The sequence below is a fragment of the Phyllopteryx taeniolatus genome, chromosome 8, assembly GCF_024500385.1.
Source record: "Phyllopteryx taeniolatus isolate TA_2022b chromosome 8, UOR_Ptae_1.2, whole genome shotgun sequence".
In the NCBI taxonomy this organism is placed as follows: domain Eukaryota; kingdom Metazoa; phylum Chordata; class Actinopteri; order Syngnathiformes; family Syngnathidae; genus Phyllopteryx; species Phyllopteryx taeniolatus.
In genome coordinates, this window is record NC_084509.1 from 31,517,587 (window position 1) to 31,545,562 (window position 27,976).

The following is a 27,976-nucleotide window of genomic DNA, read 5'->3' on the forward strand; positions in this document are numbered from 1 at the left end:
CCGTTTCCGCTCAAACCAAGGCCAGGCATTCTCGTGCGACAACGGCAACCAGACAAAAGTAAAAAGACGTATCGATTTTGTCCTTACAGAACACGGCGGTAATCCCAAGGTGCTTCGGAAAAAGCTCACGTTTGTACAGGTTAATGGCGTCTGTCCAAAAACATTTGTGCTCCTAGGAAATGAACCGGTGAAAAACGAGTGCAAAAATGTCCTCGTGTCAGGATGCGCTCTGTCAAAGGCTCAACGGGCTGAAAGAAAAACTCTTACAAGCGCAGTTTCAACAGTCCTGGGGGATGGGGGTAACTAACTCGGAAGATCTCTTTCAAACCGGACACAGCCGAAGAGGGAATAGGCCATGAAACAAGATGGCAAGCTGAAAAAGACAATACCGCATTTGAAAAACTGTCCTCCCGAATATTGTGCTCTTGTCTTCCATCACGCCACATAATAAATGCAGGAAAACCAGCGAGGAGGCCCAGGTATCCTAGTGAAACCAAATAACACATCATTTGAATAGAGTATATCTTAGAAGATCCTTTGGAGCTGCGCAGTCTGCCTCGAGCGACATCGCTAGTGCTAGCCTGACAAGAGCGCATGCGATACTGTAACATCATGACTGGCCAACGCAATCTTCAATCGTTGATTGGAAATTGGGCTACGGAGCTCAATGCTAATGAGACGGCAATGCAAACGCTGTCGAAAATACGGCCAGTACAAAGGCAATCATGCTCAGTTTGGACGCACAGAATGGATTCAGGAGTTCCGTGACGCAAATGCAAGGTGTACCCGGTGTGTTCCTGAGACATTTCAACAATATTTGGATATCACATATTTATTTAGTTTGTATACCTTATTCATTATTTATTTTATATTTCAAACTGAAATCAAATGTAAGAATAGTAATCACAAATATTTACTGATCTGATCTAATCTGATTCCACCAAATAATTGATTGCACTATAACACATCTCTTATTCAACGTTACTTTCAATACTATTGTATTATACTAACTGAATTGTCACAGCTTATGGTGCTAATTTGTCAGTACCTTGAATTGAATTTGTACAAATGGCGTAATTCAGTAACGGTTATTTCCAACCAAGTGGTACTTTTGGAGGTGTACAGAAAAACGTACTGATGTACAGAAATTCTTTCACTTCAACGTATTAAAGAGGCTTCAACTAAAACCCGCACAAAAATGGACGAAACAGCCTGAACGTGTCACACGGGTCACACGTCCGTCCGTCCGTCCGTCCGCTGTCTGTCCTCGCAGTGCATTGGACGAACTGCTCACCCTGTGAGAGCAAACAGAGGTGCGGCGCCTCTGCACCATAAATCATCGGGGGGGAGCCAAAGTGACGAGGGTCAAGTTGAGGATCACAACAAACTCCAAGCGACACCCGGAATCCAAAATACTTTATCTCCCCTCGTGTCATCTTTGACTTCAAAGATCTGTGAAGTCGGAGGCTGCCTCTTTTTTTTTTTTTTTTTTTTTAATTTGAGAATCCGCCAAGCCAGCCAGCGAGCCAGCGAGCGAGCGAGCGAGCCACCCACGTAATATCACTTGACACGCCGCTCAAGGTCGCTCAATGATTCTGGCTCTGCTCATCCCTGCTTGCTCCATCGCTATTAGGCTGCTCCTGTTTCCCTATCTCACCCCCGAGGGCCATTGTCTGTAACATACATTAGACGCTTGCACTTCCAGAGGGACAACGGGGCCATTAAACGAACAGCCGATGACAGACAAAGTGGCACCTCCCCATTAGTGGTGTCGCCTGCTGGAGAATGTGCAAGGCAACGTGGCTAAAAAAAAAAACAACAAAAAACTGTTGCTTGTCCTGTCGAGGCAAGAAAACAAAAGCAGCATGTTATTTCAAGTTTTGTTCTCGGTCCAAACCGAGACAAAAGGGCTTTCTTAGGATTTGTATGTGAAGATTTGATCATGATCCGACAATAATTTGCATTAAGCAACATAGAAAAAGTCTTCACGCAACTGTTCAAATGCCCATTTTGTTCGGAAAAAAAGAGACCAAGATCAAGAAGAAATTGAAATGATCTACAACCTAAACAACTCAATTGAAAAAAAAATAAACAGCTGAGATAAAGTCGTTGCACAAGTGCACACACCCTCTTATAACTGGGGATGTGGCTGTGTGCAGAATTGACCAATCACAGCCAAACTCATGTTAAATGGGAGCGACCACACACCTGCCACCATTTAACGCGCTTCTTAGTGCTGTACACTCTTTAAACATCAGCTTTACAGATGCCAGGTCGTTGGAAAACTTGGGCTCGCTAGCCTTAGATCAGCACATAGGCAAAGGCTTCTCACCCGTAGCCTGCGTCCGTAGACGGTGACCTGGCCGCGAGCCTGCTCCTTCCTCTGCCTCCACTCCACCAGGTTGAGGCCGTTGTCCAAAGCCAGCGTGATGTTCCGCTTGCTGACGGTGGGGTGGACCGTGCCGGCGAGCAGGTGGGGTTCCGTGTGCAGCGACACCTCCATGCCGTTGGCCAAGGCCAGCCGCAAGGAGCCGTCCAGGCCGATGAAATAGCTGTTGCTCACTTGATCTGCAAGATGTTCAGGGGGGCGCGGGGAAAACAAGAAAGGCGAGAATCAGCTCTTAAACGACAACATTCAGCGTGTTATAGGACTTTGTTATTTGTGGAGTGAGGCTCCATTTAAATCTTGCTGGAGGTTTCAAAACTTTTAAGAACAGCATTTGAATCATTCTACTTTTACCTCGGTCTTTTTTCTGTACTTCTACTTAAGTACAAAGTGGAGTAGTTACTTTCGCAACCTCTGACAATCACAGCATCTCGCAGCTAATGAAAGAGGACATCATCCAATATTCATCTGAGCCGGGGCACGACGTAATGAGCTGAAACGGCCGCTCAGCAAAATTCAAGAAGAAGAACCTTCAGCAGCGGCGGCAATATTTAACTGAAACGCTGCAACAACGCGGCGCTCGACCCAATAGACAGCGGCTTCCGCAGCTCCTGTAAACTTTTGCGGCAGCCTCGGGTGAGGCGTCTCGGAAGAAGCAGGGAGCTGACCAGTGGAAAACAAAACAAAGAAATCCTCCCGAATTGGCCGCTGTTTACGACTCAGCACGCCACACCCAGACTGAATGTTCCCGCCCATCTCGCGCGCATCTGTCAGGCAAAAAAGGAATTCTTATCGTCATTAAGGAGCTCCTAATTTGCTTGTCAAACATGAATGAGTTCGGAGAAGAGCCTGGAAAGCAAAATATGCACGTTGTCATTCCCGCGTGTCGACATGACAGGTTTAAGCGCCCGGAACGCATTGTTTGCAAACGATAAACTACGAGCGCAACATGAGAGCGTAACGGCTTTCTCTCTCTTTTGTTGGGCTGCCAAGAGAAAGCAATGAGCAGAGGTGGCAGGCTGACCTTTTCGCCGGCCCTTTCCACTCTCCATCACGCAGGGGCCCCCTGAGGCTAATGCCGCCGAACTGGGGCGAGTGCGCTGGTACCCGCGTACGCTGTCATGCTGTCTCACCAGAATTCTAGTTTAGCTCTTTGAAATCCGTATTGTGGATTTATCCACGCCATATAGAGCAGATATAACATATATATAAATTCTCACCTCGCTATCGTGGCTGACATAATAGGATGATAATATAGAGGAGCAGTAGAGAAGGTCTTAGTGCTGTACTCTTCAGTAGCAACTTTCTTGATTGACTTTCTCTAATTACAGCATCACAGCACATTCAACCTGACCGACAATCAATTTTCCCATCGGAAATAATGGGACTTCCAAATAATTGGTTCCAGGGTGAAAATATCGCCGTCGAAAGCCTTTGCAGGCAAGCTTTGAAAGAACATTTGACCATTCTTAATGGTAAACAAAAGCCCAATAGTAATACAATATCATTATTATTCAAGTCGTTTTTATTTGCCTATATTTCAGTGGAGTGGGAACGTTCAACTGTGCATAGTGTGACATTTGCTTACAACAATATTAATATGATACTAATAATAATACTTTGTCGTTTTTGATGAACATTAGCAAAAAATAGGACCTACTACGCTACTGCATTTGAATGTTGCGATATATTGGAGCCTCGTAATTAAACCTCGCTCCTATCCGGCTGTAATCTTTAGAACGGCTACGTGGCGGACGGCCCTGAGGTTTGTGATCAACAACAGAGGTGGGACGTAATGAAGTGCAAATACTTTTTTACGTCCCACCAGAGCGTGAGTACTTTTGCCACCTCCGCGGCACAGACAAAAGCCAATTAATTAGCTGGCGCCGACGGGCTGGCGAACAGATGTCCGAGACAAGGTCGTGACACGGAGGTGACCGACGGACACGACCGCGGGGGGAGAGAAACCGGAGTTGGACATCTCAAGTTTCCGCTGTGAAAGGAGTCAGTAGGACGCAACGGTGCTTGGACGTGGCGGCGGGAGGGCGGGGGGCGGGGGAGTTGTCTTTGGAGAATTACAGCAGGTCCAAAAAAGTTCAACACCATCAACCGGCGATCGATGGAGTGGTCGGGCACAAAGAAGGACGTCAAAACGTGAGAGGGCCCCAACACAAATTGGGGAGTCGCGAGCAAACCCGCGGCGTCCTGTATGCATCGCCGCCATTGTGTGCCATGACACAAAATCAATAGATGCATCCAATCTGCCTTGCACTTTCAATTTATGAAGATATAGGGAAGCAACACGGCTTTACTTGCTGTAAGCTGTGGCCATAAACATATATGATGTAGCATCTAGGAATTCAAATCAACCATTCAAACACAGTGTCTGCAAATCTCTTTTTTTTGTTTGTTTTTTTGGGGGGGGGGGGATTATGGATTTAAGAGAAAAAATCCGGACACAAAGCGAGGAAAACAATGTCCATGACAGACCAAGGCTAAATGATTTGTATTTTCTTCTTTCACCGATGTCATTCTATTTATGTTCATCGTTTCATTCCTCATGTTAGCGAAAGAAGGACGAAACAAAGCTCAAGATCTTAACTTCGCTGATTGACACTCGGTTGATATGTCTATCGTAACAGGACACTCACAAAATACTGATCAAGGCTAGTTAATACCGGCACTGACAATTATTGGGTTATGAAGTCACATATTTACATGTGTATTCATTCATTTATTATTTCAAAACTTAATCCAGGTTTTACAAAAACAATAACTAGCGTTATTGTCACTTTTTATCGCTTATGTTTGAATGGAAGAGAGCTGGCAAAAGTTGCCCAAAAAACGACTCACCCTGCACGAGTGTGTAGAAGGTGCCCGAGGCCGACAGGTTGGCGGTGACCGTCACGTCCTCCTTGGCGGCGGCCTCCGCCTGGACGCGGATGGCGCCGTCGTCGTCGGCGCGGTAGCTGCTCACGCGGCCCGTCGGGTGAGTGACGTTGGTCAGGCGGCCGAAACTGTCGTACCTGCAGACCGCAAGAGATAGCGTGTGATCAGCAAAAGCAATACAGTACAAAATCAAACATTACGTCCCTGATAATCGATATAAAGAAGCCATAGCAATCTGTATTTGTACGGGTTGTGAAAGGGATATACATGCGTACTTCCAGGGTGCATTGAAAAAAATAAAATCAAAATAATAATATTAAATATTTTATTTTTAAGGCTAAGGGTGTAAGATGAGTTTGAGAGGATATTATGCTAAGATACAATGATGACGATAGATGACAGTAAAGTTTGAAAGTGTATTGGGATCATCGTTGGTACGTTTATGGCTCAAACCAGGGGTGGGCAGACTTTTGTACTCACGGTTTTTAATAAGAAAAATAGCCTCTAGATAAAAGACATTAATGACGCTTTCTTAAACAGTTATTACGACAGTTTTTGCCTTAATTCAATGAACATTGCGCTACTCCTTCTTGGGTGGTAGCCTTGTCTTGGCTGTATAATATATACATACAGTATAATTAATATATGTGGATTGAGTAATGACGCACCAAGAAGCTGTCGCAGAGAAAAAAGGAATGTACGTCTGTGAGTTTTGTTATATGTTCACTTTGTATGTGTGGCTAAACAGCTTGCGTTCAAATATAAGGTGTTTAATGGTTTTGGAACGACTGCAACATGGATGCTAGTTGCATTAGCCCGTCTATGGCATTTCGCTGCATTGGTGTCATTGGTGTATAATTGTGTGTGTGTGAACGTGAGGCTTTGTGAAGCGCTTTGGGCACTGTCATGTTATCGATAAAGCGCTATGTAAGTACTGTCCATTTAGCGTTTTGTATTATGTGTTCGCGTTAAGCTCGCCGACTTTTGTAAGACAGTTATGTGGTTTGGTTAAATAGAGTTTGACAGTAAACCTCAACTAGGAGTGGGAATAAACGCTTTGAAGCAACTGTTTGCTGTCTGCCAAACCGGACGCAGCACGCTCGAGGAGGGCAGAATGGACAACATGGTTCGAAAACTCGCAAGTCAAATTTCTGCAAAAAAAGAAAAGAAAAGAAAAAATAGGCTGAGCGATGGCTTGTAACGCGAAAAACAATACAACTGTATGTATAAAATGTTAGGTTGGGTTGCCTTTGAGTAATTGAGCTAAACCTAGTAGACGACAGCGCACTATCCATTTAAGCGTCAAAAGAGCGATTCTGTGCCATTCATTTACGACGGGAATGCTTAAGCTTTTGCCACCTGGAGAAAAGGTCTGTAGGAAATCCGGTGGAATCCCAAAGATTAGAACACTCGGCCTGAAACGTTCCGAGGGGAGATGAAGAGCGCCTCGTCACGATCTGTCAAAGTCCTTTTTACGGCTTAACAGACGAGCGGCGTATCACCTCATCTCATTAAGCAGCGGCGAAGTGCGGCCCGGCCTCCTCCGCCTCAAATGCGACGCTTATGACACGCAGCGACACAACGGGGCCAGATTGTTTCATCTCGGCGAACAATTTGAAAGCTGTCACCGGAAGCTGTTCCGGAAAGTGGCCGACGCGAGGATGAAGACCGATCACGCAAGTCTTCGATACCCATTGGAAAGGAGCCCTCTTTGCATGGCTGGCGGGCCGGCGCTGGTTTACTTCCTGAGCGCTGCCACCTCAAATATCCAATATGGACAGGAAGCGCGGGTGAGGAATCACCTCCCGGAGAGAAAAGTAAGCAGAGCTGAGCCGAGCAGCACCACAGGTGCAGTTTAGTCTCCTACTTCCAAAGACGCCGAATGCTATGTCATTTGTACCTGAAGACCCCCAGACCCCAGACCCCAGAAGCAGGTATCTGAGACAGATGGGCAACAATAAACTGCAAATCCTTTTCGCCTAGTGTGCGTATCCTGATGAAATTGGATGTATTTTAGGGGTCCCAAACATCCTCCACAACAAGGTTAAAAAAAAAATGTGCTCATTGAACAATAAGTGGGCCATTTTGAGCAAATTCCAGGGCTTGTACTTTGACCAACCCCTAGGCGGGAATTCGTCCAAATGAGCGCCAATTGGAACCAGCTAACCTAGACACATGGGAGAGTTAAACAGCAACGCTTGTTGGGTTGTGTACATCATTAACAAAATGTTTTTATTATAGGGACCCCTTCTCATTGGCTGAAATGTTCTCACAGTTAACCGTTCTAGTGCCAGCAATTGCATTGCTTGAAAGCCTGCAATTACGTTTGAATGTGAACAAATATTTGTTGCTTCTGCTTAAATGACAGATTTTCATTTTGTCCCCCGAATCCCCAACAGCCTTCTCGGGACCCAGCTGCCTTTTGGGGGGGAGCCTTCCACTCGGATGCCCACAAGTCCCTTCATATTGCATCACATCTGTGTCACATGCCAGCTCCGCGAAAGGTCACGGGGGTGTCCCCAATAATACGAATTGCGCATTGCCGTCCTCCCGGCGTAGCCGCTAATTGCTAACCCGAGTGCCTTGCAGAGTCGAGGATGTCAGGACGCGTCTGCGTGAAGACTGTGGAAACGATAACAGGAGGGCAGCAGTCATGTGACCACAGCTGTATGCCAAACAGTGTGCTTTCAAATACGGATAGTTAGATACGGCTGTAGTCTGCCTACACAATTTTAAATGTCTTCGCTATGAGAGAGCAGGGCTGTGCACAAATCGGTGCTAACTCAACGACGTAAAAACAGAACGGTCCTAAACCCAAAGACCACCCTCTATAATCTACAGTATGCTTTGACTAAATCTCCTAGCTCTGCCTCCGGTGTCGTGGGAAGGTTGTCCTGTCAACAAAAGCCATTCAGTGAACTCCGCTATTCGTGCCGAATCGGGAACAAACCCTGCCACGGAAATCTGTAAAAAATTGAAAAAACTCAAAAGGTTTGTCGTTACCTAAGGGATTTGCCGCCACAAGATGGCGGCAAATCCCTTTTTTTCCATTGGACAAGACTATGGCCTGACTAAATGAAGCTCCTCCCCTTAGTTCAACATAGTTGGCATCAAGATGCTATTGGATGTTGCCAAAGCAATCTTTTTGTATTAGGTGTGGATTTAACCTGCAATTTTCAGCAAATGTCAAGAGTACAGAGTTCCCAAAAAGCTGTGAACCGAACCGCAAACTGCACATGCTTTTCTTGACACAATTACAATTTAACTGTGCAATCTCCCCTTACGCTTGCCAGACGGGATTTGTTTTTCATGATATATATATATATATATATATATATATATATGGCGGCACGGTGGACGACCGGTTAGAGCGTCTGCCTCACAGTTCTGAAGACCGGGGTTCAAATCCCCGGCCCCGCCTGTGTGGAGTTTGCATGTTCTCCCCGTGCCTGCGTGGGTACTCCGGTTTCTTCCCACATCCCAAAAACATGCATGCTAGGTTAACTGATGACTCTAAATTGCCCGTAGGTGCGACTGTGAATGTGAAAGGTTGTATGTTTCTATGTGCCCTGCGATCGGCTGGCGACCAGTCCAGGGTGTAGCCCGCCCGCCTCCTGCCCGAAGTTAGCTGGGATCGGCTTCAGCACTACTGCGACCCGCTTATATATATATATATATATATATATCTAAAATTCAAATGTGATTTTTTTTGCACTTTTGGACATAGAGTTGCTATTAAACAAATTGGTCTCTTGTTATTATTGCGGACATTATCGACAAAACATTACTGATGTCACCAGAACATCGGCGTGTAAAGAGCAAGTACTTTTCTGATTTGTTCCGGCATTTTCGCCGAATTGTTTTTCCACGTGGCTACAGGATTTGATTGTGGATGAATTAATACAAACACAAAAGTTGACAGAGCAGATTTCCAACTCTGACTACCCTCACTTCTATGCCCCGAGGAGATGGAGTGACCTTCAAAGCTAATTATGGAAGGAAAACAAACATTGTTATTGGCTGAGATTAAACATCGATGGGCGGACTGGCATAGGTGGGTAAATATGAGCTTTATTAATTCGCCAGTGACCGTCCGCAAATGGTACAAAAATTGCTGGTGCGGGCGTGTGGCTTGGAATCAGAGGAGAACGCCAATTAAAAAGCTTTCACTATTAGTATGGATTGCATTGTTTTGGGGACATTACATCACGCAATTTATGGATTATATTAATAACAATACGGTGGCTGATTGAATTGAACAGAAAGTAGCCTGCGGTGTCCTTAAAACAGGATTAAAAGCTAATTTATTCATCAATGGCATTAGCCTGAAGGACATAGGCTGGTAAAGCTTTTCTAAATACGACGCACACAGCTCTCGCCCGGAAAAAACACAAACAAAGTAATAATAAAGATGTTGAATGAATAATAATCCCCCACAAAAAATCTCTCTCAGTCAGGGGCGGGAAGAGTATGGCCCGTAGCGTTCGTTCATCCAGCCCATGTGGTAGTTGCGTTATCAGAAACCATTATTTTTTTTTTTGGGGGGTTGTGAATCCAACCCATGTCCTACGATTACTAAAGAACGGAATACGGTACAAGCAAACGTTGTTTTGTAGTGAACGAGTGTGTACTATTTCTTTTGGTGGGTTTGGTGTTGATACCGTCACAGAACACAACATTCTGCGGGTGTTGAAAAATCACTCAAGATGCTCTCAAACAGCTGGGGCAAAATGGTGAACTCTGCCGGCAAATGAGTTAACATTGAAACAATATTTGTTCATTTTTTTGACCTCATTTAAGAGCGACCTGGCCCATCTGTTCCATTTAAGAATCAAAGCCCCGCGCGAGGCTCTGCAGATGTACTTAAGCGGCAGGCGAGCGCACAGGACCAATCAGATCTTTCCGTGTCGATTTAGGTCTACGTGAGCAACGCCATCTTGAGTGCGTGTAGAGCAAATCAAAGACAGGTGATGAGTGTCAGCGTGGAAGAAAGCGAGCGTCTGATGATGCATCAGGCCTGTCTATTCCTCCGGCGAGGTGAAACAGATGTCTGATTAGCACAGTCCGCTTCATCGTGCATTTTTTTCTTTTTCTTTTTGGAACGCCACGCAGCCGGCGCGCCTTGCGTCCTCTGGGTGCCGGCTATTAAGCGACGGGACAGATTGCTTCCTGGAAGTCACAGGAAAACGGGAAAAATATGCCCGTGACAACTCAGACGAGTGTCGACGCGATGCCATTACATTACATGCTAGCGAGCAGATGAGGACGGCACTATAGCAGGCGCTAATACTGTTTTATACGATAAGAGAAATGGGATTACGTCTGTATTTGCGCCGCTCTTTTCCGAGTGAGCGATCTTTGCAGCAATGTGTTGCAGACAGTAGGTCGGGCACACAACTGAAGTCAACCGTCAGCGGAGGTGGCCACAACGCCGCATCGAACCGCGGACCCTACGTAACGATGCTCCTGGCGGACATGGCAGCTGCGATTGCCTGAAACGTGGGATTTTGCCCATTTTTTTTCTCACGGTTTATCATGTGGGTCCCATTTCGGCCCGCGGTTTACCACGGATGCCAGTATATTCCGTCCCGGCCCGTAAAGTTCTGATGGGGTCCCTCGCATTTTGCCAAGGCTTTCTAATGATAAAAGATGGAAACCAGGCATCGTTGGAGCACGTTTGTTTCCCCTGCAGAGTCGAATGACGCTCTCCTGACTGGCCCGGGATCTAGAGTCGGCGTCAGTGCGGGGGGCACATCAGACCCACGCGCACATGCGCATTCAACATTGTTACAAACAGGTAAACCACAGCGGTTTTGCAGTACATGGCTTAGCTTTAAAAGAGCTGTCAGTGGGAAATGTGAGATGCCGGGGAATAAAAATGCTTTCCGTCCCACTGCGGACTACTTCCAAATTGTGTTAGGTCCTACTACGTACTTTCAGGTTTAGATGTGTGCATCCCGTTTTACATGTCGTAAATGTAGCTTAACCCTGCCCGCTCAACCCCTACTTCTCTCGGCTGTTGAAACGTTCGCAGCCAACCCCCCCTACCATCCAAAAAGCCAAAACATCTGACATAAAACACTACTCACTCGAAGAAGGTGCTCCACCCATTCTCGTTGGTCTTGGTCGCGAGCAGTCCGGAGCTCCCGTGGTACGTCATGACGGCGAGCACCTGTCCCTGCGCCGCCACGCTTTTCAGGGCGTTGTTGGTGCCCATGGTGAACCAAAAAGTCTGCCCGTCAGGCGCCATGATCCACAGCGGCATCCCGGTGGTGTCCCGTCTGATGGTCACCACGTTCTTGTTCTTGTCCGTGATGGCGCTGAGCTCGCCAGCCCCCCTATAGGTTAGGTTGTACAGGTGGTCGCCAGTGGTCAGGCTCTGGGTAAACACGTGGCTGCCGTTGGCGTCAAAGAGGTAGAGCTCGTCGTTGATGGGCGACGACACCTCGTACATGTTGAGGGGGCTCAGGTAGGGCTTGTTCTTGCGCACGTAGCGGATGCGGATGTTGCCCAGGTCGGCGATGTAAAGCTCTCCGTCAGGGCACACCGCCAAGGAGGAGGGCGCGTTCAGTTTGGCGTCCTTGGCGTAGCCCTCGTCGCCCGAGTAACAATCGCAGTTGGCGTCGTTCTTGCAGTCACAGCCGCTCGACGCCCCCGCCACCAGGGAGATCTCACCGTTGGTAGACACCCGTCGCACCCTGTTGATCTTCTTTTCGTCCGATTCGGCTATGTACAGCACGCCGGTGTGGGACACGGCCAGCGTGTTGGCCGACTCCAGGGTGGCGTGGATGGCCACCTTGCTCATAAGGAAGTGATCGATGCCGGGAACTTGGCAGTGCATGGGCCTGCCCGCCACGATGCGTACTTGGTGGTTCTCGGAGATCTGGAGCACCACGTTGTTGTCCAGGACGTAGAGCGAGTTGTCCAAGGGGCTCACAGCAAGGTCTGTGGGCCACTCCAAACGTACCTAAGACGACAACACACCAGAACCGTAAGCGTCTTGGTCAAGAAAAATACCGGTTTTGTTCAGTTTAGCCTGCCGTGGCACAGTTTGTATCTAATAAATGCCCTCGAATGAAGTGGGCTAGCGATAGCTGGTTTAGCTAGGTAAATAGCAAGACAAGCACTTCGAGGGCAATGAGAGATACAATTTCACACATGAACAGACGGTTATCTTCTGCCTTGACGCAAACGGTGTCCACCAAACACGTTTTGACTGTTATGCGATACGATAACATCAGAAAGAAACAGGAGCAAGGTGACCTTTTTTATTTGATGTCATAAGGAACAGAATAAAATTCCTACATTTTATTAGTGCAAAGAAATATTTTTGGAACAACCTTCCCCCCCTACAAGCAGTCAGCGAGGGTTTACCGTGGCTTGGTAGAGGAAGTATATCACGTTTACGAGACAAATTCAAGTTAACGTTAATATCCGGGGTTTTTCCTCACACCTACCATACAGTCAGAATCTGATACCGGACCATGCCTATTCGCGGCAGGCACGTCTTATAACGTGTTCTGAACTGAATTGAACCAAATCCTCCCGATTGGTCGAAAAACAAAGCGGTCATAGGGGTCAGTCGCGGGACCAATTAGTACAAAAGTTCTCTCTTATCTCATAGATTCCATCCATCCATCTATTTTCTCTCCCGCTTTATCCTCACAAGGATGGCGGGCATGCCGGAGCCTATCCCAGCTATCTTCGGGCGAGAGGCGGGGTACGCCCTGAACTGGTCGCCAGCCAATGGCAGGGCACATCGAAACAAACAACCATTGGCGCACACATTCACACCTACGGGCGATTTAGAGTCTTCAATCAACCTAGCACGCATGTTTTTGGGATGCGGGACGGAGAAAAAAGCCACGCAGGCGGGGCCGGCATTCGAACCCCGGTCCCCAGAACTGTGAGGCAGATGTGCTAACCAGTCCGCCGCCGTGCCGCCCTCATAGATTCCATTTTTAAAAAACAGTAATCTTCTGATAAGGACGAAAGCGATAAGTAGCGTTAAAAGCGGAAACTGGCTCTTTATACAGTATGAGCCAACGATAACAATGGCGGCACGAGAAGTGATAAGGATCACATAAACCGGACATTTTAAAGAAGTGTAAATGCGGCGTCCTCGTCACTTCCGCCGCGTTATTAATTATGTCACGATCGGAGATGAAGTTGGCCTCGTCCGCCTCGAGCCTCCTCAATTAAACGCTATTGTTCCACTGACAATGCGGCGGGCTCTTTGCTTTGTTTTCACGCTTCCTTTCACTTAATTATTCTTAAGAACATATTGTCAAGTGCCATATTTCAATCGGAGATTGATTAAAAGCCTTTTAATGGTTGGCCATCTTATTTTACGCAACTGACAAGCCCTGGCATTGATTAATACATTTGATCATACCAAAGTGAAAATACATTTACTGGAAAGGTTCCATTCCTTTGGAACCTTCAATTAATCTACTTGTGAAGACAGAAGAATTCTTTTTTTTTTCTTCTTCTTTGGGGTGTGTTTTTGAGGTAGAAAGTGTACCAATGACGGCAAAATGTGACAATAACCACGGAAACCAAAATGGAGCTTATTGCGGCCAGGCTGTTACATCCATCAAGCGCCATCCAAGAGGGAGTGGTTTAACCCAATTTTAGTTTTGTCATACAGCAATCAAGTTCTTTGATCTTTTATTGGATTTTATATATGAGAATAATGTACATTTTAATACAATTAAAATGTACTACTTTGCATATGACCTGACCGTGGGGGAAAAAAATAGGAACAATGTCAAATTGCAGGTCGCTTGTTTTGTTTGAAGGGTTAATTAAAATAAAAAAAACATTGAAACATTCAAAAAATGACATACTGTACTTTATAAAGGACTTGACGCTAGGATGTCTAAAAATAATTTAAACAAACTGGAGATTGACCATGATGAAGTTTAGTTTGGGCTAATGTGAATGTTGATTACAACATTAAAAGCTTTTAATGAATGTATAATCTAATATTAAAAAAAAAAAAGGAAAATGAAAAAAACCAAATTATTTCTTTTGCATATCACTTGACTGGGGGATAAAGAAAACGTCAATAATGATTTTCCATTCATATGTAAAACGAATATGAAATAATGATTTAAAATGTAAGAAAATGACTGGATATTTATAATTCTGAAAATAAAATACACAATCGTATACATTTCAAAATATAATGAAAAATACAATGTATTAAAAATGAATGTATTTTAATACTTATATTTTCACATTATAGTTTACTTGAGCCTGGAAAAATAGACGAGATAAAAAAATGCAGCAAAACCAAATCTAAATCTGGAGTCAAGTTTGGCCAATGAGTGTGTCCATGTTGAAAATGAATGTCTGTTTTTTGAAGTCACATCCTGCGTAACGCTCAACACAGGAAAGGTCGTTATCCACTTTCAAGTATAAGATTGCCAACCGTATTCCACCTTTATCTTCACCCGCCCTTTGAGCCAATTTTATCGTTTGAGGGCCAACTGGGAAGTTGACGACATAAAAAATGTCATCTCCGTCTCTCTGGCGTTATTGGACACGCTTTGGACTCCCTCTTGTCTTGGCGCACTTGTCCGCCTTTGATTGAAAAAGCGCATCCCGCTCAAAAGGGAGGAGGTTTCCCCATAATCAGGCGTAGCCGCGGGCCGCATACAGCAGCGACGAGCCCGGCGGCGTTCACAAAATGCATTTAACTAAAGGACCGGATTGGGGGGGGGGGGGATTTCAATTCCTTAAAAAAACAATTTCTTGTCTACACTGCTGCTTAAATATTGCAAGATGCAAGGTGCCAAGATGCTTGTTTTAGTTTTTTTGGGCAGAGCTGCTGTCCAATACGATGCAACCCAATCACCATACTTAAGTCGCCAATTTTACGAATTTTCTTGCCAAAGATTTATGAAAGACTTGACTTAGAAATGAATTACTGTACATCATTTGACAAGTCTTGCCTGTTACATTGGAAACTGCATTTTCAAGGTATTGTGCCATTTGTTTCGTTTTTGAATTTTTTTTTGTGTGTGACCACTTAGGAAAAGTCTGCTAGGTTAATGCTAACACACTACGCAAAATTCCATAGAAGGGCTAATGTATGGCATATACTGTAACCCTCGAAGCAATGTATTTTTGAACACAAAGGATGCAGCAACACATGTAACAGGCACATCTTTATGCTCTGCGAAAAATGACTACTATTACTGGAGCTCACTGAGTGAATATAAAAATAACATTTTTGGTGTGTATCTGTATTTCTGTATTATACTGTGCCCCGGTGGCTAAGGCGCGCACACACACACACACACACACAGCAGACAAAGAACAATGTGGGGTGGAACGGATTTATGGCATTTCCATTCATTTCAACGGGGAAAGATGATTTGAATAGTTATGAGCGTGGTCACGTAACGAATGAAACTTTGCCAAGTCAGCATTGTACAGATACTGAGCGTAAAGGGGCAAATGTGCAAATATATGTATGGTGACTGTGACTGAACATGATTGTATGACGTACAACTTGGTTAGCCCAAGTAATGACTTGACTCGACTTGCTCGGAATTGCGTAAGGACTGGACTGTCTTGCTTGATTTTTGCCACAGTAACTTGGCACTTTGAAATGAAAAATAAGACTTCAGACTTGCTTAGAACTTGCATAAACGTGATTTATTCCCACCTCTGATCAAAACAAAAAAGCAGCAAGTACTACACAAATCCATCACTAAAGGCTTTTTTTTTGGGGGGCCTATTTTTACTCCAGGACACTGTCAAGTAGCAATCATGTTCCCTCTTTGCTGGCAGCAGCATGACGTCCGTCAGCAGACGAGCGAAATGTCATCATTTCAAGTCCTCGTCTGAATCGAAATCCAACGTCAACGCTGCAAATACCATTCCGTTTGCTTCTGCTTAAAGACTGAACCCGGCGGGGGGCCCCCCGCAGGGCACGCTTTAAAGACTTAAAAGCCAAAATGGAGATGCGAAGACCAGGTTGAAAAAGTGAAGGATGCTCGAGCTGGGTCGCAGGCTTGTCGTTTCCGCTTGCTTGGTCAAAAAAGTGTAGCGGACATGCTCATTGGACTCAATTCACAAAAGATGGAGATGCTTCTGCATTTGAACTCGTCCATTTCGATTGCTGTCCAATCTGGATGAACCTCGGTTTGACAAAACAACTTCTGACTCTGCATCGACATTAGATTCGATATGACAAACACACACAACAAACAACATAAGATGTCATTCAGATGTAAATTCCCATTTGTGGCCATTACAAAAGAATAGAGGCCCAATCGTAGTGAGCTTTAATAGTTCTAATTGCTAAAAACCATGTCAGGAAGAGCCTACGAGAACGTCTCAACTTTATTTGGGGTTAATTAGAAGCACTTTAAATGGTGGCAGGTGTGTGCTGAATACCGTTAAACATGACTTTGAATGTGATTGCTTAATTCTCAACACAGCCACATGCACATTGTTTGAGTTTCGTAACAATATCAGGAAATGCTTACTAGAACATCTGCAATTTATCTGAGGTGGGTGTGCACACTTGTGCAACCACACTTGTTTCAGTCGGCGCCTTTTTATATTCACTGTAGTTATGCACGTTTTCAAACGATAGCACACCGGGGTGGTTTAACGAGGGGGACCGTCCGTGCAATCTAGTACGGCGGCGCGCTCCGTGTGTGCTCGAGCCCGCAAGGTTAAAGTTCAACTTCATCCTATAGCCACTCCCTGCGGCAAAAGGTCAACACACACACCCTCTGTTAATTCTGCTCGGGTGGACCAGGGGGCGGTACCTGAGAGATATCCATGACGGAGTCGCAGCTGAGGGGTCGGGCGGAGGTGAGGTCGTTGAAGCCCAGGAGGGTGGAGATGATGCCGTTCTGGTCCACTCGGCGAATCATGGTGCCGTCCACAAAGAAGATTATGCCATACTTATCCACCGCGACGCCTAAAAAAAAAGAGATGAAGCACAACAGTCATCAGCTCTTGGGATTATGTGGAACGAGCACAACCTGTAAGCGTCGCCTCACAATCCAGAGTGGAGAGCGTAGTAGACCTTTGCGACTTTTCTTTTGGACACTGCTCTCTCAATGTACACTGTTGCACAAACAAATCGACTCTTAGAGCCTCATTTTTTTGGCTCTTTAAACCATGAAAATGAAAATACAATTATTTATATGTCACATTTTATTTATTATTAATACTGTTTGCGTCCTGGGTACCGTCAAAGGCTTTGTAGAAATACAGGTTATGATGAGGATGATATATTTATATGATGATATATTATATTAATATTAAAATTATTATTTTATGTTTTGACTTAATTATTATCATTATTATGATTGTTATTATTATAAACAAATGTTTTAACATAACGGGATTATTATTATTTTTAGATATTTACCTGCAAATGTTTTGAACAAAAACATTTTAACATAGGGGGCTTATTATTATGATTATGATTATGATTATTGTTATTATTATTATTCTACCGCTGCAACTATTTTAGCTTACATCTTTAAACATAGTGTGCTTTTGATTTGATTTTCTTGAAACAAATTGGGTGTATTATTATTCGATGTTTTTTTTTAGATTGAATTGAATTTAAAAATATACCGACTCTTGTCTTTTTCCTGTATCAGACGACCATAAAAAAGCACCTGACGTTAGCGAACACCTTTGTATAGTGTGTATGATTTCTTCTGTATATTCAGAGCCCCTCACACTAATTCAGCATTGGCGAAAGAAACGCTTTTTTTTTTTTTTTTTTTACACACTTTTTACACACGCCAGCGAGATTTCAGCACATACGAATCACACTGTCATGCCGGCAGGGAGAACAAAAGGTGCGCGAGCGTGTGATCAAATGACTTAACGCCTTGTCCAAATATAGAGAACCCGGAAAAAAAGAAAGATGACGCTGGGGAGAGCAAGAAAATCATAAAAATAATGAAGTCTTAAAATAATAATGCTAACATACAGTTGGTAAAAAAAAAAAATATTACCTCTATTGATGAGGTTGTGTTTGCACAGTATGGTTTCTTCAATACTAATATTTGATGGGTGGGACATGGTGGATGCAGCATTTTGATGAACATCCCCGCCCCCCAAATTTTTTTTTATACATATATATATATATATATGAAGGCTAACAATCACTGCTATTTAAAAGTGTTCATAATTCTCTCCACCTTGACTAAGAGCCTAGTTCCCGCTGAAGAAAATCAAGTCCAAAACATTATGCTGCCGCCACGTTTCACTGGAGGTACGGTGTTCTTCTGGTGTTTGCGCCAAACATACGTTTTGGAGTTATGGCCAAAAAGTTCAACCTCGCTTTTACCAGACCATAACAAAATATGGAGCGATATCAGGAGCTCTTACTTTAGCTCCGGTTTGCCATTTGGCACGCCTTAAACAGCGTGTTAGCGTCTGCTCCGTGCTCCTTGTGAGTGTTTTCATTTTGGATTTGTGTGTTTGTCTGGTTGTCTCGTTCAAAAAACACTGAAAGAGCATCGTGAGTGTGACTCGACAAAAAACTTGAACATTGGGGCACTTGTAAATCGAGGTACAAAAACACACACGTAGGCTAACGCCCGTGCTAACTGATAGCACTGACTTCACCTCTGGGGTTGGTGAGCGTGGCCTCCACTGCCTTGCCTCCGTCGCCGCAGCGTGCGTCGTCGTAAGGTAGGCACTGGTCTCCGGTGCCCGCCACCAGCTCCAGATTCTTGGCCACTTCCTTGGGCGCGTTCAGCGACTTGACCTTGAACACCTTGCGGCTGCTGGTGTCCGACAGGTACACGGCGCCGTTCACGGGGCTGCTGGCCAGGTAGTACTTGTGGGCCGGGCTGTTGCTGTGGGCGAAGGTGAAAAGAAATCAACAAAACCGCATGTAACACAATTAAAATGGACTGAAAAGCCATTTAGATTCGTTCGAGATGAGCGGAACAGAACAGACAATGAAATTGAACAAAAGCAGATTAAAAACCACAAGAAAAAAACAATACAGGCAGTTTAGTTGGAATTCCAACATCCACATTAGTGTAGAGAAGTGTACAGAAGATCTCACAGCTCACAAATTGTTATCATGGCACACAAGGTATAGTAGCATACACTGGAGTGAAATGCTAATCATTACACTTTCCCTGACCCATAATTTCTCCGCGATATTACAATTACAATGCTGCAGAAGCGAATCGGTTACGGCTATTGCAAAAAGCAGACTATAGCGTGTCGCTTGTTTTTAGGTATTTGGATTCAAAAAAATAAAAAAAATCGAGGCAATTTGACAACACTTCAAGCCAGACGTTGGCGGGAATCCATGCAATGCAGTAAAGCAGTTCACAGAAACAGTGCTTCTCAAAATCAATATTTGTCTAACTTTCCTATTAGGTTGTGGGTCAAAAGTCTAGAAAGTAAAGTCAAAATCTAAAAAAATACGATTAACCTTCTGCTGTCCTTACTTTTGCTCTTCTTCTTCTTCTACTGTATTTATAAGAATTTATATAATCCTAGAATTTCTTTTAATTCCACATTTCCCCATAAGCTTCCCATTATGTTGCGGGCCAAAATGATCCATTTAAAAGTTTATATTATCTAGGGAAAAAAAAAATCAAAAATGTCAATAATAAGAAAAATACACCTGTTTACATGTTTGAAAGTTTTATCAGCTTGACAAAATATTTTTTTTTTTTCTGATAAAGCTTCTTCTGCTGACGTTACGTTTGTTCTTTTAAGTTGCATAACATAACAACTCCCAGCGCTATATACTGTATGTGTGCATGTACATGTGCACTTCGGGTACATTTTTTCAAAACCAAATCACCTTTGAAAGCTATTTATTTGTAAGGATAATGTAAGATAAGTTTGAATTGGATCGTACATAGTTGTGGTCTATTTACGGTTCAAACTAGTAATATAGGCAATTGTACATAATATATATATATTTTTTTTTGCTATTTACGGCAGGGCACATACCCATCCCTCGCGAATAGAGTTTACTATACACCAGCCCAATACTAAACCTGACCCATTGCATTTTGCAACCTATTTTATCCTTACGTGCGCTCTAAAAACAGCAACGCGGGTGCAGTTTAGCAACGTAGTCATTAGCGTCCACTCCAAAGATAACCCAAGTTTATCGGGCCCTCGGCAGGGCCCGATAAGCATTACGGAGACGGCTGTCAACTGGCCGTCATTCAGAGTGGATTAAGAGCCAATCTTGACTCTTTAACCTTGAGGCTTCTTTTAGGGCTTACACTTTTTTTTCCCCTTTCTTTCTTAGAATACCACAACAAGGCAAGGCTCCGTTGGAATTGTTGACTGATTTCACGTGACATTTGACCTTCAACCAACGGCCGTGGTAGCTGGTGCAAAAAAAAAACAACCGCCGCGATGGAGTAGGTCAACATCCCGCCTGAATAACCGGTTTGTACTTGCCCAGCGCAATCAGCTGATAGTTTATCAGCTCCAGGGGCGTATGTAGAGCAGCCGCTTTTAAAATCAGGAAGCGGTATTTGCCGACCTTGAGCTCACGCGGCCGTGCGCGCTGGCCATCCATATTCACCGACAACATCTAGTTTGTAGGAGATAATTGGATTTTGCCGCATGCTGGAGCAGAAATGAAGGGAGGGCATAGGGGGACATCCTTAGCAGGGGGTCAATGAACACGAACGCGAGGTGAGATCAGCCACCTCCAATCAGTACTGTATCGGCATGCACGGCTCGCACACCGATGGCGGGATTTAGCCGGTTTTATAGCGACGCGTGCTGTTTTTCATCCTGAATAAATCTCCTTTTTATGATGCAAATTTGCTCAGAAGAAAAAAGGGACGTGGTTTGGCTATTTTAGTCTGGCACAAGCAGCACATTGAGGAGTTTGTGCTCGTCGTAGTCCAACGGCGTCCTGAATGCATTCACGTGGTAACACACTAAGATCATCTCACGTTAGTCTGAAGGTCAATAGAAAGATCCTCGACAGCAGGCACATTGCGGTGTCGTCATTACCATGACGACATGGAACGGGGGTAGGGTGTTGAGAGCAGGCGTGGCTACTCCTGGCCCAATGACTTCATCAATGAATCAACGTTGTGTGAAGTCATTCGACCAACTCGTACATGGCACATGCAGCGGACACTTCACCAATCACAAATAGCCCACGGTGATAATTACACCAGCCAATCGGGTATGGGCCGCTCATCTGAAGCGAAGCCTGATAATGCTGTTAGCTAAGGCTAATCTGCGCTAACATGGTAACTTGGCTTAGCTTTGGCTTTAACATGATCGAGTTTCCGCGCAGTTGGACCGTCACTTTAAAATAGCAGATCTTTGCCCAGCCTAGCTGCCAAGCTATACGTAGAAATGAGCCCCGCTGTTACTTCAGAATCCAGCAAACTACGGGATTGCAGCAAAGTGAAAGGCTATTCGTGTCAATTCAGCTAAAATGTGGGAAGTAGCTAAGTTTGACTTTGCTGCCAAGTAACGGGATGAGAAACCTGGTGTGGGGGCGGTATTATGTATATTAGCCCCACTGTTGTGTCACAATCCACAAGAATTCAGGACAGCTTGCTCACAGACACATTTTGGGAAATAGGTAGCTCACAAAATATTGACTTGCTTGTTTACTTTCACAGGTGATCCAGTCTGGCCCTCCAGAGACCGAAATATTTGTATCCAAATACAGTGGACCCCCGGTATTAACTGGGCATGGGAATAATTGAGGCTCGATATAATTGCCATGAAGAACATATCTATTTTTTTTCAAAGGGAAAAAAGATAAAAATAAATACTAACTGGGGGATCGGGTAAGAAAAATGCAAACAGGTGGGGGATCGTGAAAAGATATTTCCTTGAATAATGGAGAATAGGTTCCCCAAAATAATCTGTGAACAGGTGAATCCACCAATGGCTAACAGAGAATATACGGAGTCCACTATAATTTAAAAAAAGAATCCATTTTCGATGCTACGCCCTCTCTTTAGGACGACCCCCTACTGATATGAGGGGGGAGGGGGTGACTTCCAGAGGCTGAAGGTTTTACGACAAATTGAACCCATAAACTGAAGGAGATATTTGAAAAAGTATTGTTTTGTCCTTTGAGTAGCAGTGAGTCACAATACCTGGGTAATACCTGGAAACCAACACATCGTGCCGTTTATAGGCGAATTGAATTTATGGGTCTCTATTTTCCATCGAAAAGAGACAGAAAAGTCAATTGAGAGCCCCGGGGTGTTCGCTATTGTGCGATACCTTCTTTTTTTTTTCTAAACGGGGGGGCCAGCGACCGGCACGACTTGGCTTTTCATTCTCTGTTTGACCACATGTTCGCCGGCTAAAGTCATGACCCCGTGATGGGAAATCAATCAGGAGCCCTTTCGCCTGAGACGTGCAGTATCTGCAGACGGCTCTGCCTCTTCGCCACCTGCCAGGCAACACGAGGCGCTCGTACCTTGAAGCCGAGCGAATTATGTGCTAGTTTCTACGCCGCTATGTGAACCTCTGCCATAGATAATAAGGATCACATAAACTGGAAATGCAGAGTTGAGGACAATCTTGGAGATTTTACCATGCATGTCAATACACAAGTGGCAAAAAAATTTCTTGAGTACAGTAGTTATACTGTATGTCGTCATGTAGCGGCCGCTGGGCGCAATCATCTTTTTCGTGTGTCCTCTTATGGTGATTCCCCGTATGGTACATAATGTTTATATTGATGGTTTCAACTATTAATAGATGCAATTCATCCATCCATCCATTTTCTGTACCGCTTTATCTTCGCAAGGCTCACGGGCGTGCCGGAGCCTATCCCAGCCATCTTCGGGCGAGAGGCGGGGTACACCCTGAACCGGTCGCCAGCCGATCGCATGGCACGCAGAAACAAACCACCATTCGCGCACACATTCGCACCGACGGGCAATTTAGAGTCTTCAATCAACCTAGCATGCATGTTTTTGGGATGTGGGAGGAAACCCGAACGCCCGGAGAAAAGCCACGCAGGCACGGGGAGGACATGCAAACTCCACACAGGCGGGGCCGGGATTTGAACCCCGGTCCTCAGAACTGTGAGGCAGATGTGCTAACCGCCATATATACAAGAAAATGTAGGCAGAGCGTAAAATTACCTGCAGCAGGGCTCGGTCCTTATTATGGCATTGCCTTGTCACATATTTTATTTGAGGAAGCACTAATTAACCAGAGAAGCAGGAGCTGCAGATGCAAAGCAATGGCGTGTGCAAGATGAAACCCAGTTCAAAATGGAAGTGTGTCAGCTGTAGGAAGATGACAGAGCCAGGCAGACACTTTCTACAGTCAGTGTATAATCTCCACTTTAAAGCGGGGGTCTGAATTGAGTTCAAAGGTTCACAGGGAGGAAAGGGAAGGGGAGAGAATCATCTCTTTCGGTCCTCTATGTCTTACCTATGCCGGAAGTCTTTATTTCTGCAAAAAGCAGCAGATAGAGGGGAGAAGACAGACAGTAAATGTTAGTTGTTAGTAATGATAGGCTTCAAAAAACAGTTGTTAGTAGGCAGAATTAATCAAACGGAACATTGTATCACCCGAAGACATTGATTGTTTCCTAGAAGGGAATACTATCAGTTTCAAACTGATACAGGCGCACGAGCGGAGAGGACCATCCATCTTGCGCCTCGAGGGCATTTCTGTCCATCTCAATCCACCGCCGTGCTTTACGACAGCGGTCCCCAACCGCCGGTCCGGTACTGGTCTGTGGGTCATTTGGTACACAGCAGCGCAGAGAGACTGCACAAAGACTGAAGTTTCATTTTGAAAATCAGGTGCATACGACATCCCAGAGAAAGAAAGCAGCATTTAAGAGACAATATCACCAGTCCTGGTTTATTGCTCCAGGTGATTCCCACGCACCGATCTGCTCTGCAGAATTTGCGGCGAGAGCCTCGCAGATGAAGCAAGGAACCCTGCAAAACCGCTTGCGCCCATGGAGTAGCGTTGTGGATTAAAATCAAGGCAGAACATCCATGGAATGGCGAAAGCATCCATAGAATTCTTCGCTTCCGTTTCCCAAGTCCTGTCTTTGCGAGGTGGGATTTTCTACAATGACGGCAACCGAAACAAAATGACATCCAGTCGTAGACTGGACATAGCCAACGCACTTCAGGTGTCATTGTCTTCCGTTGTCTTCCCCAAGATGGGCTCAGCTCGTTGTGGAGAAACAAGCTCCCACAAAACATTCAGTATCGTGGTGACCGACACAGTGGTGTCTTGAGATACAAGTCCAATTCATTCCTTGACCACGCTGCTATCTCAAGTCACCTTTCCCCATTGAAATGAATGCAAATGCAATTCATCTCTTCCTGCCCACCCCCTGCCCCCCCCCGCAGCGAAAAAAACACTTTTGTCACACTTTGTACTTGAATGCACATTGTGCAGCTCTATCTGGTGTGCACTCCTTTGCGCCCTTGGGCCATTATAAGACACGCATGCATATACAGTGGCCTACGGTACCGTCGACTCAATTCCTCGGCACTAATATTCACTGTTCTTCACAGACGATAAATATTTTATATGCATGTGAGTTTTCTTATATTATCTGTCGATGTGTTTTGCTGTTTGTGTTAACTTAACACCGTAATAACACCGCCACATACTCTAGATGCTAATTGTTAGCCCATGTGCCTAAAGAGTTTCTCATTATATGTTAGTATTAAGGTATTCAAGTAAAATTAAAAGCAAAAAATAAAATAAAATAAAATAAATACATCAGATTAGCATTAACTTGTAAATCGGGTCACTTGTATCTCAAGTCATTTCATTTCATTTTTGTTGTTTTTATGCCGGGACCGATGCTTAACGACAAGCGTCCACTCGTCCAGTGGAGCTAATACTGCTCCCTCGCACATTTTGTTACCTGAGCTCCAGGACGCTGGTGACGTTCCCCGTGGCGTAGATCCGCCGCACGTAGTTGAAGTCACCCACGTAGAGGCTCCCGTCGGAGCCGCACGCCAGAGCCACGGGGGCCAGCAGCTTGTTGCCGTCGGCCATGCCGTTGCAGCTGGGGCAGGAGATGCTGCGGCGGCGACCGTTGCCCATCACGCTGCCGATGACGGGCGGCTGCTGAGAGATGAAGATGTTCTCCCCGTTGCCCATGTGGAGAATGCCTGGTGAGGACGCAGTGGAGGGACGCATTATTGTCCCTAACGTGCTTCATTGGTGATGAAGACAAAATGGAATTCAAATGGATCAAGTGTCATCAATTTGTTTTCCCACTACGGGGAAAGTTATTCATAGCACCATTCATTCACAACACAAAATCCATAGTGCTTTACAGAGACAAAGAAATAATGATTACAAACAAAATGACATGAAAATGGGAAAATCATGATAACATTCTAACATAGAAGCAGGATGAATGAAAAGACCAAACAGAACATTATCAGGACAAGATAGTCAGATAGTCAAAGGAAAACACAAAATAAAAGCCACATGGTGAAAACCAGAAATGATGTTTGGAATTCATGAAAAAGCAGCAGTGATGGTAAAAAATATTGATGGAATGCAAATGAAATTTAATACAACTAATCGGTACCAACACAAGTACTGTGCAAGATGCAGTTTCATTCAGTGATTTTTTTTTTTCCATGTACCCCACTTTGAGAATCACTGGTTTCCCCAAAAATATTTTGCAATTAGTCGCCTTTTTTTCGTTATTCACGGCGAGGCCCAGTGCCCATTTACTGTACAATGACCGCATTGCAAAATACAAGGTTGGATTTATTTCTTCAGCAAAGCATATTGGTCCCTCAAGTCAAAAATTGTGTTTCTACTTCAAAGAAAAAATAAACTGTAATCATGTGACAAGGGCAAAAGCGGTGCCAAGTGTCGTGTAAACTACGGAAATGTTGATATGATTCAAAGATCAATGAGTTTTACCATATTAAGCTGTTTTGGGAACATAGTGGTATATTTACGGTTTAAACCATAAAAGGTGCAATTTCAACAACAAGAAAAATGTAGGGGCAGCATCACTTCCTGGGTTTACTGTTTGGAAACCTGATGACGACGTAAAGGGCCTCCTTCAGTCCAATCCGTAACGTCCTGTTTGAAATGCAAGGCGAGCGTCCCTCTCCTTCCGACTGGTACTTGGCGGCGTGAGTGGTCTGAGCAGAGCAACGTTTGGTCTCTCAGCGAGGATCTATCAGCCAAGCATCCTCTTCCCGGGGCGTGATTTAATCACGCAATAGCTTCCACGAGCAGGCTGGCGGCAATTAAATTAGGCTCGATTCTAAAAACGCAGGGCACGAACGTGACACGGTGGAGCCAAAGAAACGAGGGGGGGCGGGGTGGCCTAGCGTCTTGTAGAATCTGGCAGCGGCATCTCCTCCTCCTCCTCCTCCGGATGGCGCATTCCAACTCGGTGTGACGGATCAAAGCTTCCGGAGCACTTTTCCTATCAGCGCGCCTCATCTCCTCTGATGAGCCCCCGTCACACAGAAAGCGAGGCCTTCACTCGTGACAGGTGACTGCCCCGAACTTTCTTCTCTCTTCATCCACCTTTCAAGAGTCATTTGGCAGAAATGAGAAAATGTACCCCTTTTTGCCCTGGTGGGAAAAAGACTGCGGTAGAAAAAAAGGCAAATGTCTTCTCTGGCAGAGTGACATTGTTGTTTTGCAGCATCTCGGGGAAAAAGCACGAGAGACTTATTTTATCACGCCTGTGATAAGCGATGATAAACATCGACACCTGTGGCTCGACAAAAAAATAAATAAAAATGATGATTTCTCCGAGACATGACTTCACACTGTGTTTCAAATTATTCTTGTTCTGGAAACACTCAGCAAGCCTGCACCCGATGACCTCAGGGATCTAGTTCCATAGCTGTGAATGCTTTTTTTGGGTCTGTACAGTATGTGCCCTGCTATTGGCAGGCTACCCCGCTTCTCTCACCCAAAGTCAGATGGGATAGGCTCCAGTTCATCTGAGACTCTAATGAGAGTGCTATAGAAAATGTATGGACGCTATTTGTATGCAGCACGGAGCACTATTGGTTAGCATTTCTGCATAACACTTCTGAGGTTCCGGGTTCAAGGCTCCATCCAAACTGTGAGGACAAGCACTGTAGAAAATGGATGGATGGATAGATGGATGCATTCAGACCCAAAAACATCTCATCCATTGAGATGCTGTTTCGAGTGATACCGCCATCTACTGTCAGAGCTCTGACTTTGAACACATTCACCGCCATTGACGGCTTTAGAAGTCAATTATCCATGTTAACTGGGAAGGCTGGCAGTGAATGATTAAGAACGCTCTACGGTAGTACTTAGATATTTGGCCATAATGCCCGCAGAGTGAGGGAAGAGGTGGAGTTTTATAACACTTCTCAAACAGTTGAGGGTTCAAGAGATACTAGAGTTGCTCGTAAGCTATTTTCACCACATTAAATTGGTTATTAATTCGTACAAATAACAGAAAACATGGGACTAGACCAATAGTATTGATTTGTGAAAAATATCAAATTGGCCATATTTGGACATTCTGTATGAGATTTTCACCCGACAGCTATGACATGCAAGAAAAACGAAAAACAGAACCTCAGCTGTTAACTTTTCTTAAATCCAATATTCATAATTTTCTTGAATGTCTTGTGTTGTCTCCAGCGGTTTCTGGGCGGGCGTAGGCGTGCAACAAAAAGAAGCCCCCCCCCCCTTGCCCAGAATAGAACATTG

The 27,976-nt window shown here is 44.7% G+C and overlaps 1 protein-coding gene across 12 annotated transcripts in view; it reads right to left on the reverse strand.

The window, feature by feature from the left end:
* The window catches only part of tenm4 (teneurin transmembrane protein 4), a 180,509-nt gene that overhangs the window by 17,790 nt on the left and 134,743 nt on the right, over positions 1-27,976 (reverse strand). For 8 of the 12 annotated variants that reach the window (XM_061781960.1, XM_061781954.1, XM_061781952.1 and 5 more), the window contains 7 exons: positions 25,158-25,407; positions 23,690-23,710; positions 18,896-19,128; positions 17,068-17,222; positions 11,365-12,242; positions 5,240-5,412; positions 2,333-2,568 (listed from right to left, as the gene is read on the reverse strand). In XM_061781960.1, the coding sequence (XP_061637944.1) occupies positions 2,333-2,568; positions 5,240-5,412; positions 11,365-12,242; positions 17,068-17,222; positions 18,896-19,128; positions 23,690-23,710; positions 25,158-25,407 (1,946 nt within the window). The remainder of the gene's footprint in view (positions 1-2,332; positions 2,569-5,239; positions 5,413-11,364; positions 12,243-17,067; positions 17,223-18,895; positions 19,129-23,689; positions 23,711-25,157; positions 25,408-27,976) is intronic. The other 4 variants (XM_061781959.1, XM_061781951.1, XM_061781949.1 and 1 more) reach the window with 1 other exon arrangement.